General features: G+C 44.5%; 1 protein-coding gene across 2 annotated transcripts in view; it reads right to left on the bottom strand.

Moving 5' to 3' along the window:
• Positions 1 to 7,368: 7,368 nt before the first annotated feature.
• Ets1 (ETS proto-oncogene 1, transcription factor) overlaps positions 7,369 to 12,042 on the bottom strand; it is a 120,714-nt gene continuing 116,040 nt past the window's right edge. For both annotated transcript variants that reach the window (XM_029481151.2, XM_021172498.3), the window contains one exon: positions 7,369 to 11,018. In XM_029481151.2, coding sequence (XP_029337011.1) covers positions 10,806 to 11,018 — 213 coding nt within the window. In that variant the 3' untranslated portion in view covers positions 7,369 to 10,805. The remainder of the gene's footprint in view (positions 11,019 to 12,042) is intronic.

Here is a 12,042-nt window from a genome sequence, read left to right as displayed (position 1 = left end):
AGAAAAAAAATGAATTCACATAGATGTTCTACTGTTTTCCTCCGTGATGGCTGGATTGAGCACCTCCTCCTTTGGTGACCCTAACCTACAGGATAGGTGTGTTATTCCAGAAAGAGACCCTATTCGGACACAGGGCACCATGGGTAAGACCTGGAGTGACAGAGGGAAAGAGATGAGAACAGAAAGGCACACCCTCAAGAGGACCACGGTGTGATCTGAGTTCTGGACGAGAAGCAAGACTTGAAGGATCCAGACCACATTATGCAGAGACTGGGTGGTCCCCATGCAGAGATGGGTCTTGGGGCTTCAATCCTTTTGAGCCCAGGTCTTTCTGAAACCATCATTCTAGATTCTTGTGTACCAGGATAAATGAAAACATTCCTTGGAGCATAATGAGCCCTTAAAGTTTGTTTTCCAAGATGTAAAAGAAAAGCATTTCAGCCCTTCTGCAGATAAAAATAACTCGCCATTGATTTTGAAATCCCTTTCATTTGTCTCCCACAGCCCAGTGCCATACAATGGCACTTTGTGTATAAGCCTTTGCAGTGGGCCAGCTACCCCGTTCCCTCTGCCTGCCAACAGCAGGAGGCCAGCAGAGGCCTTGGAGCCCTGTGCCATAGTGGGAGAAGACTTTGGGCTGCCCAACGTTGCTGTTGGACATCGTTCAGAAGGCCTGGCTGGGCGGGAGGAGCCTAGGGAAGAAAACAAACAGAGGCAGCAGTAGTGGAAAGTGCTGAGTCCCAGAGTTGGCAGGCACACGCTGGGAGCTGCTCTGCCCACCTGCAGCTGTGGTGACCCGCTGATGGCCTGGGTGCCTGTGGCCATGCCCAAGACCTGTTAAGAGAAGTCAGACCCTCTTCTTCCACAGAAAGGCATCCTAGAGTCCACATCCTGTAAGTCTGGAGAAAACATGGCTCTCCAAAGGGAGAGAAGGATTCTTAAGCATGCCTTCTTATACATTGACCCTCTTCCTTGTAGGTCCACATCCAGCTGGCATCCACCATATCACACCGGTGAGGTCATTATCATTATTCCTATTTCATAGATGAAGAAAGTGGGGTGCAGAGAATGTAAGCAGCGTGTCTGCTCACACAGCTCACAAAAGACATGGCCTGGACTTAAAACCAAGTGGTGCATCCTCAGAGTGCTGGCCCTTCAATGCAATGCCTTCTTGCTTTCTTTTCTCAATTTGCTTCTCTAAAATTGCAAGATTGCAAGATGCAAGACACTAAGAGAAAAAAGGCAAGATGGAGAATAAACAGAATAGATGGGACAGAAAGGAGAAATCACCAAGGACTAGAATAGTACAGAGTCTTTAAAAGCAGTAAGCTATTAGCTCAGAAGGTGCACTGCGAGGTTATGTACAGAGATGGGGGATCCTTTTGGAGGGAAGATACAACAGTGCTGATGAGAGACTCCTGCTCTTCCTTATGTCCCAAGAGGGATTCTGGGAATGTGCTCGGGTTCACTTGCCAAACATAGCTGGGCAGCTCTCTGTGTTGTTGGAGGAGCAGAAACTGAAGCTGAGACAGGAATATCAACCTTCTCCTATTCTTCCAATTACAGCCTGGGTAGAGTAGGCGCCAGGGCTGGTGAGGATTTATAATGCCCTTATGGTGAGAAGAAACAGTCCATTCTGGGTTGATTCTTTATTGGGTACACTTAGAGATTCAAGCTTTTAACCTTTGTTAGACTGACAGCGTGATGTTTAAGCCAGTCAAGCAATATGACTGAAATTGCCTTAACTCTTAGGATGTGATGATAAGACTGGACCTTACCTCTACTGTTCTTTACAGATCTAAAATCCTTATCCTGATGATACTGGTACCCAAGGAGAAGGATGATACTGGTGTCTTTAAATAGAGTCCACCTTGCAGGGATAGAGTCCTACCGTGGTGCCCATCACCAGGGCATGCATCCCACAACCTCAGTGGCTTTCTGGTTGTGCCCACCTCTCTTCAGATGAACTAACAGGTTTTCCAGCTCCCCTCCTTCCGCCAACCTGTCCCCTCTGATCTGCCATGTAGAGGCAGGGTGACCTTTCTAAGCACAAAGCAGGAGCTGTGGCTAAGTCAGTAGGAAGAGTGCCAAGACTCTACCTTGTGCTTCACAGGGCCCACCATACAGGGTGACCTCCCGCCCATCTCTTGTGACCTCAGCCTCTGCTTCTGCGGCTTCTGCTCTGTCCTTCTGAGATATGGTTTCTCTCACAGGTTGCGTTTTTTCTCTGTACCTCAACCTCTCCCATTCCCACCTGGCTGGCTTCATCCTCACCCATTCAGACCACAGACCTCTTCAGGTTCTTGTTCTTGGTATCAAGCCAGCGTCAATCTCACTGGAGAGAGCTTCTCATCCAATCCTTAGGTGACCTCAGCATTTAGCAGGGCATTGAATCCATCACAGCTAATACAAATAATAATGAGGACTAACAGCAAATCCTCTAGAAATGAGCTTAAGCCCGGTGCATTACCTGGAAATTGGATGAGAATAATCCAAGTAGAGAAGAGGGATGTGGGAGGATTTGGAGGAAGATAGGATTCGCATTCTTGTACCAGTTCTGTCACCAATGGATGATAGTTGGAGGACACAAGTCGTGTACCCTCCACTGCCCTGTGAAATCATGACTGCCTGGCTGAAGGGATTGTATAATGTCAACTTAAGCTGATTTGGATTCTAAAACTGTAGAATCAGACTTCTGTCATTTTGACTCTTGGCTATCACTCTTCTGGGAGTGTCTAACCGACAGCCCACAGTCCAAATGTACTATACAATAACTATGAAGGTGTTCCGTTCCAAAAATTATGTTTAAAACATTGTAAGATTGGGGGTGATCATTTTGTAATTTGATTTTTGTTTGGTTGGTTTCTTTATAACATGATTGACCATGACATTTGTAGACCAAATGGTTGTGATGAAATTGTAGATTGGACACCCCTAAAACACTGTTGTGTTTCCCAAGGAGACCTTTCAACTCAAGATAGAGGAGAAAGGAGCTGCCAGCAAGAGCCAGACAGAATGATTTGAGGAAACTGGAATGCTCCCAGATCCCCTCAGTTATGTGTTCCCCCTTGGTTTTAATTCTGTCTTTGTTGTCTGGGCTTCAGGATTTGGATCATCACATACAGCAGCAAAGGGAAGACTATTTTGAATCTGTAGTCAGAGTTCTGATGTGGAATTTCAAGTAGGCTAAACACATAGGTTCCTAAAGCAATGAACATGTGCTGCCAGTATGCCTCCAGGGCTCTGTGATGGGGCATAAGAGGGGCTTTAAATTCCTTGGGCACCAGGGCATGGATATACTTTACTGTTGTGAAAACTTGGCTTTGGAGAAAGCAGATACATGCACACATATCTGCCACTCCAAACACCTGCCATTGTCTATCATCTTATCTACTTAAGATGCAAATAATACTCATATACAAAATACATACAGATGTGTGTATATGTCTCCAATTAAAGGACCATATTTCTTTGTGTATTGCCACTTTGTGAATCTTCTATTGACAGGGAAGTCAGAAATTTTGGAACAAGACTGACCTAAAATGTAGCTTGGAAGAGAGACAGGCTTTCAATTGTTAGGGATGGGTTTGGGGTTGGGCTGTGTTGTTTCCTTCCTTCCTTCCTCCCTTTCTTCGCATCGTTGGGACCTTGTGTACGGTAGATAAGTGCTCACTCATCACTGAGCAACATCCCCATCTCTGAATTAGGTCTTGAACTTTCTGTCTCAGAGATCTGTGAGGCCAGCTACCATTTCTTATGAACAGTGCACAAAATTCCCAAAGTTCATAGAAAGTCCCTATTGCCATCTCTCTTCCATAGTTTGGAAGAGTCTTGAGTCGACAAAGCAATCTCAGACCAAGCTACTAATTGTTACCACTGGTGGTGTGACTGTCTGAAGACTGGTGTCAGTTTTTCAAGTGTCAATGCTCTCTTGTTATTTGCAGGTACACCTTGGGAACAAATCTCAAAGAATGAGCTGTAGTTTCACATTTGCCTACACAAATGTTACAATTGCCTGCTATAGAATAGCTCAGATGCAATGGCTTGAACTGATAGTATGTCAAGCAGACAACATAGAGAAGACACTGGCCATCTCTGACCTTAGTAATTACCACAAGTGGCTGCTGAAAGTTTCCTGGACTCTTTATGTCTTATCACAGGGAGTGACCAGAGTCAACTCAACATCAAAGTTCCCTGTGCAGTGCTGTGGCTAGTCGTATCAGAGCCTGAATGACAGAGAGGAGAGATTAGACAGGTCTGTAAACTCCCTGCAGGCTTTGGGAATTGGGAGCATGTCACAAGACCTGGCCATTGTAGATTTCCTCTTGTTGCTGTGGGCAGATGTTCATTGCTATCGTTACTTTGGACGTCAGCACATAGAGATATGCCAGGCCACTGAAGAGTGGCTTTTCCAGGACAGACATATTTGTCAGGAAAATGGAAACAAAGGAGGGGACTGGGACATAAAGTAAAACAGGAAATGGAATTGGTTCAAAGGCAGAGGACAGGTCCACTTTATCCCCTAACCTGAGTTCTAAGCTTTCAACTTATGGGTGTGACCCCAATTTATCCTTGGGATTTTTCTCCAGTGCATCAACACCTGCTATAATTAGACCCCTGGAATGATTGCCTTATTACAACAGGTACCATAGAGTGTTTTGGGTCTTGTTTTTCACTGCTTTTAGGACCAGGTGGGGTTTTATAGCATGGAGGGATCCCTTTGGGTGGTTTGCAGCTAACAGTAAATTCAGCCAATATGGGACAGATACCAAGTGGCTAGGGTTGGTCCTAGAGGCAGCTCCCAGGTGTGTCAAGGATCCTCCCAAGCTGAAACAGAGAAGAGCCTCTGTACAAGCAGACCACATTACCAACCACCTCCAGCATGAACTCTACCAAAAAGGAGAGGTCACCGAGGATTTTGATGGTTGAAAAGCATCCTTGCTTAAAAGGAGACTTTGTTCCCTTTCCATGTTTAGAGGATGAAGTGTACCTCTTAGCACCAGGATTATGGATCCCACAGAGGGTGAGCCACCACCCTGTGTCCTCAAAGGAAGTCTTTCAAGTCCTAGGGCAAGCACATGGAAGAAACAAGGGGTTAGAAGTCAGATGGCTCTCTGGTGAGCCCGGTGACCTTTTGTACTCTCTTCCACTAAAGTTTCTTGACTCCAATAATCTTCATGTTAAATAAACATGAACTAAGAAGAGATATATGTAAGAGCCGCAGACGCTCATTCTACAGGGAGCAGGCAAACATGTAAATGAATGAATGGGGCTGGCCCACTGGCCATGAAATAGAGTGTTATTCATCCAGGAGAGAGCTTATTCCGTGTCGTGGCTTATGTCAGGAGGTTACTCATTTGGGCCATGTAAGTGGGTTCCACACTCTGAAGGACAATCGAATCATCTCAGAGAAGGGATGTTGTTTTGTTACCACTATCTTCCATGGTCTCTCCCTCATTTTCCCCCAAACACAGACCACAATCTCTCTTTAGGTTAAAAGAGTTACAGTCCACTATGTTGAAAAGCTTTGTCATGGTGTGGATATGATTTGAACCTAACATCCCCAGTATGCTGGTGCAGCCTCTTAGAGATAGATGGAGGCTGGTGGAAAGTGGTTAGGACAGGACATGACCTCAAAGGGAATTCATGCTGGTTTTGAAAATGACTTAGTTCTCTTGAGAGTTATAAAAATACCAAGCCTGACCCCTAATCGCTGTGGCTCCCTATCTCATCAGGGAAGGTCTCTGTCTACACCCACCCAACACCCTGCCCCCACCATCAGGTCCTCAACAGAGGTCATATACATAGGGCCACTAAATTTGGACTTTGAGCTCCAAAACTCTGTGCTAAAGAAAATGCTTTTCTCTGCTACTTACCTCAGTTATGTTCTGATAGCTACAGAAAACTGATCCACACATATCCGCTTATCAACTCAGAGAAGGAAGCATGGTCAGAACTTTGTTTGGGGAATTGGATATAATTTCATGGCAACAAGGATTCGAATCACTTGGCACATCTTCTTACTTGTGACCTTCTGAAAGCATGTGAAGTCTGTGCATCCCCACCTTTTAAGTGACTCCTGTCGCTTAGTACCTCTTACCTTACCCCACCCATCCTTCTTAACTTAGCAATGGTGGCTATATTACTGCCTTTCCCTTCACAATGGCTTCCATACAGAGGCTTATTGGTGACATTAACAGAGCACCAAAGCCCAACTGCCTGAAAATAACCCATTGGATCTGTGGCTTCTGGATGCAGAGAGAAGGGACTAAGCTGACTTCCTTCACATGTGCCTTATGCTGTTTACTGTGGTCTCCGTGTAGTCAGATATCCTGAGAGATAACGTCAACTTGGAGCAGTTTTTGTCCAAAGCTTTGACTGAAGCTCAGCCCATTTGAATAGTTTATGCAGGGTTAGAGGGTCTCAGATGTGGCTTCTGGTTGGCTTGGGAGTAGGGGCTTTGCCCAGGTTTGCAGCTGAGAAGGACAAAATCTGAGGACCTCATTTCGACAACAAAAAAATCTGCCCAGGAGTAATGGTGGCTTTACCAGATACCCAAGACCAAAGCCACTCTCCTGGCCAGCTAGGCTCTGACCACTAGACCACACAGTCCGTGTTTAAAGTGTGCTCAGCAAACCTCAAGTTCCAGGGCTGAAGAAACAGATTTTCCAAAAACACAGTTCTCTTTGTGAACAATTCAGCAAAAAATTCTCTTTCCAGCTGTGAGTTGGGATTCATGTTGCAAATGTTGGTGTTAATTAAAAACATCCACCTTCTACAGTTTCAACTAGGAAAAAAAAGAACGCATACAGAATGCAGCCCTAAGCATTCCTGTCCCAACACACTTGGAAGTATGTATTCTATTCATGACATAGGCTGGAGGGGTTCTAACACATATTATCCTTCTTCGTGCCTAGCCCCAGTGGAAAAGTTGGGGCCAAAGAGATGGATATGATGAGTTCTAACTGCCAAAGAGCACAGCTTTCTTCAGAAGAAACCAAACATCATAGTCTGTCTATATTAACATCAGGAACTATACCTAGCTGGACTCCATCAGTGACTACCCGTTGAGTCGTCAGTTTTCTTCTTCACATGGTTCTTGGTCCTTCAGACATGAACAGTGATGTTTGACAAGGAAGGTGGGGGCAACAGCAAAGGCGGAGACAAACAATGCAGGGAATCACTGGGACACTAATCCTGTGTCCCTATATCCCTAAGCCTTTATTAGGCAACCTTTAGCTAAAATGACCCTAAGCTGCAGGATCTGAAGAACTGCCCTGTATTTCTTCTGTGCTTTACTCTGCTTGATTAATTTCTCCTAATTCTCCCACGACGTAGACAGGAAAGAATCAAGCCAGAGCCACCTCATTATGAATGAATTTCTTTGTTTCTTTAATTTCACACAGTTTAAAATACAATATGAAATCAGCCTACAGTATATAAAAAACTTTCCAGCAAAATGATGTGCCAGCATCAGCTACTTAAAAGAAACAAACCAAAAACTCCCCCATAAGAATTTTTTGCATTTGCTTTTAAAAAAAAAACAAAACAAAAACATTTAAGACACTTACATCGCTACATCTCTAAGCTACCTCAGTTCTGATTTTTAAAAAGCACCTGCTTTTCCTTTTTAAATCTTGCTTTTAAATTTTCAGCATTTAAAAAATATAAATTATATGAAAATACAAGTTGGAAAAAGTCAAACACAATATAACATCTTTTTCACCTCAATAATTCTCAGCTTTAAAAAAAAAAGTATCCTTAAAAAAAATTCAATAACTGAGGCAGTATTCCTGATAGAGATAAATTCACTTTAACATATATACTTCATATATGTATTTGTATACATATACTTGTGGTTCCTTGAAACGTCTTTGGAATGTACGTAAGAGTTCAACAGGTTTATATAGACCCCAACAGAGAAGGCCGCATGCACAGCATGGCTAGGAGAGAGAAGGTGTGATTTCACCATGAAGGTTAATGCTTTAAAACCCAGAGTGCTGGTCTCCAAAGTGAGGAAGAGCATCTCTGATCCTGAATGCTTACAAGGTCTCCATGGCCACACCATCAGAGCTCTCCACAGGGAGCATCCTTACCCCCGCCTCTGAGCCCAAAGCCAGCCACACAGGTGAAAGCATTTCTCTGGGAAAATAATGGAGTGGCCCAGCTAGATCAGATCTGCTCATCCTTCCTCTGAAGTGAACGTGTTTTAAAAGAGCATCAATGCAGCAGTGCGGCTACATTTCCAGTGTATAAACCACCCGCCACTCTTCCTGGGATGGTCTCTGGCCTTCGGAGGAAATGGGGGAAAGCAAATGGCCAGATGGACAACAAAGCTGTCTGACTAATATACAATCTACAAATCCTGAAAGTGGTGGACCTAGGTAGAAAGGGCATCAAGGCAGGCAAGTCAGCACGCTGAGGAGTGTGGGAGACACTTACTTATGTCTTCTCTGCTAGGGGACTGCAGGTGGTAGGCTCTCAAAAGGGGCATTCCCAGCAGGAACTCAATATGGAGAAGGATGAAGACTTGGGGAAGTGATTTTTTTTTAAGCCTTGTTGCAAAGAGCAAACAACGATAACAGCCCCGGCTGTACGCTTTCATTCACCATTATGGAAATGTGAACAGACTCTAAGTAGAAAATTCAGTACTATTTCAGCTGCAATTTTATACAAATGTACACACACACACACACACACACACTCACACACTCACACTGTCAGTGCCCAACAAAGATCACATAATATAAGAGAAAACAGCATAATCCAAATGATCCCACCTAACACTCCCTGAGCAGCTCCTAAGTATTTTGAGAGCTTCATTAAGGCACCTGCATTTGTAAGATCAAAATATATAGCTGGAATGTTTGGCCTTTGCTTCCTTGTGGGGATGCTCCACTCAGTCAGTACAGAACACCCACGGACAAGAGTTAAAGTCTTAGTAATTCAGAGTCTTCAGGGGAATGTGGGAGTCAGCCATCAACTCTCATGGAAGATGATACCACATAGTTACAATCCCCGAAGGGTGAGCCAGGAGAGGCCCACCTCAACCAATTGCCTCTCTTCTCTCATCGATGTTCACTGTCACTGTCTTAACTAGGCAGGTATACAGTGGAAGGGATTTTAATGATCCCAGGCATGTCTCCTTACTTTTTTTTTTTTAACCCACAATGGCTTATTTTCAGGTCTCCTCTCCCAACAGGCAGGATGATGGCTGCCTCAATTAAGTCTTTGAGTTTAAACTTGGAGGAAACTAAACATATATCTAACTGTCTCGGGCCAACCTCATTTTCCTCACCTAAGCTCCTTCCCTTGTATTTTCTCCATCTTCCTCTCACCTGCAGTTGACCTGGGTTTGCCCTCTGCTGAGATGGTAACAGGCCAAGTGCCAGTGCTCCCTACCACGTCCTCGCAAGCAACCTCACCCTGACGAGCACCAAGTCTTCAAAGGCAAGCCTCTTCTCAAGGAGGCCGAGTCACATGCTACTGAAATACCCTCTCCATTGCTGTGGCCTCCGAGCCCTAGCAAGTCTGGACTCTTGGATTTGTGTTGTGCTGGCTGAAACTACACTTTCAGTCACGTGTCAGGAAGCATTATACTCCACTTTCACTGATCAGTGATGAGAGAGGGGCAGCAATGAGGGATGCCAGGGAACATAAGACAAAGTAGAGGAGAACTGAGAATGTTGGTTTGGAATGGCATGCATTGAGGCCTTAAGACCCTCGGGGTAATGCCCATGCAAACGCCTTTTATTCTGAGTCTTCCATGTTTCGGGTAGCGGTTTAACCAAAACCCAGGTTAATCCTGCTCCTTGGATTTCCTTCCCAAGACTTGAACTGTGCTCCGATGATGCCGACGATTCCATAGAAGAGCTGCAGAATACATTCAGTGCAGAGACTTAACGCCCCTTAACTAACACTAAGTCCAAAGCCTGACAGTGAATCAAAGGAAAACAGTTTTTACAAACCGCAGGTGGAAGTCACACGCACAGTCCCCCCTGTCCCCAAATCAGCATTCGTTTCCTTTAGCTGTAAGAGTCTGGGGTCTCTGATCTCAGTACAGAGCTGGGATTTTTCCAATGGGGTCTATATAAACAGTTGTCTTTCACTGTGACAAGAGTCCTCAGCCAGCAAATAACAACAAACTCACAATACTGCAATACTGAGACCACCTTAGAGCTTAAGACGATATTTTTTTTTTAAGGAAAAAAAATACTGGCACAAAATTTAATAAAATAAACTTCAACATAAAACAGTTTTGGATCCCTTCCATCAAAGTCCATCCTTGTTTCAAAAAGTAGAAAGGTTAATAATTCTTGAGTTTAGTAATCCCCTGAAGAAACTGTTTTCAGCCCACCCACAAAACTGACTGGCTTTCATCAATCGCTTTCCTCTCAATGCGACCATTTCTCCTACTGGTAGATCCACAACTCAAGATGAAATTTTTTTTTTCTTTGATTAAAAAAAAAAAATAGAAAATGACCGGACACTTAAGCTTTTTTTTTTTTTTCCTCTGCAAGCCAGGTCCGGCAGGCTTCTGAGAAGACTTCTCCCTCCTGAAAGTCTGCTCAGGAGCTATTGCCCCGCCCACCCCGCAGGTCCTGACCTCCTCTTTCAGGGCCCGCCAATGGCCAATGGAATACAGCGGCGCTCCCTCAGCTCCCACCCCTGAATGTGAAAAATGAGTTCTGGAAAATAAAACATTGAATAACAATTAAAAATGAAGAGTCCAACCAACAAGGTTGCTCTTTGAAAGGTCTCAGCAGGGTTCCCCCAGCCCCTTCCTTCTGCGTGTCTGTCCATTACTAGTCAGCATCCGGCTTTACGTCCAGCATGGCGTGCAGCTCCTCAGGGGTGTATCCCAGCAGGCTCTGCAGGTCGCACACAAAGCGGTATACGTAGCGTTTACCCGCTGTCTTGTGGATGATATTTTTGTCATAATAGTAGCGAAGGCCACGGCTCAGTTTCTCATAATTCATCTTAGGTTTGTTTTTCCTCTTTCCCCATCTCCTGGCCACCTGTAATAAAAATAAAATTAAATACAACTGTCCATACAAGTCTTCGCATCCATCATGGTGGTCAAACAAAATGCTCAGAAGTGTGTGTGTGTGTCTGTGTGTGCATATGTCTGACTTATTCCTTCGTTTCCTTTTTAAAAAAAATATTTTGAATTGTTTATAATAACGATGCATTGAATGTATAGTTAGGAGCCATGGACATTCTGAGATTATTTCAAAAGATGTAGGCAGAACAATGCAACGTTTTAATACAGCTGTGCATTGTGTCGTGATCAGACCAGGCTAAATGGCGTGTCTTCAATCACAGGCATTTCCCATTATTTTCTGGGGACCATGCAAAATAACCCACATTAGCTATTCTGAAATATCTGCTAATGTTCTGTAGGCACCCTACAGTGCCACAGAGATTCCAGAGGAATACTCTGGGCTCAGAAAGACAGTGCATATTCTCGCTTACATGTAGAGACTGAATTGCTGATTCCACAGACATAGGGGATAGGGGATAAAATAGTGACGTATCTGAGCACGGTCAGGAGGAGGGTAAGGGCATGGAGAGACCCTGGTTAATGAGCCCAAGGATACAGGTACAGGTACAGGAATTGGCAACTCTGTGGGGCAGACATCCCTCTGGCCCACATTATAAGCAGGCATCCTTAAAATGAAAGCACAGAACTGGGCAGAAGGGAGAGGATGGGAGGAAAGTGCTGGCTCCTCTGCATCCAACAGTAGGAGGCATCCTTTCTAGACCGGGGTAGAGACACATTCTCATGTCTGCCAGAAGAGTTATCTCTTCTTTCATATACCAACCATTTATTAAACACTCTGGGATGAAAGGATGGAAAACGATCAGAGTGGATGCACCTTTCCAGATGCACAGAGCCAGGGACTAGACAGAGGGCAGGACCAACTATGTACCAGGAACTTATATATACATCAGTTTGTCCCAGAAAGTGTACACACTTTGCACTCTGCCCATGATGAGACAGAAGCTCAGGCTGGCTGCATCGTAGGTCGCACAAGCAGC

Source organism: Mus caroli, unplaced genomic scaffold (assembly GCF_978045245.1).
Source record: "Mus caroli unplaced genomic scaffold, Mus_caroli_1 scaffold_11, whole genome shotgun sequence".
Lineage (NCBI taxonomy): Eukaryota > Metazoa > Chordata > Mammalia > Rodentia > Muridae > Mus > Mus caroli.
This window is presented reverse-complemented; position numbering and strand designations above follow the sequence as displayed.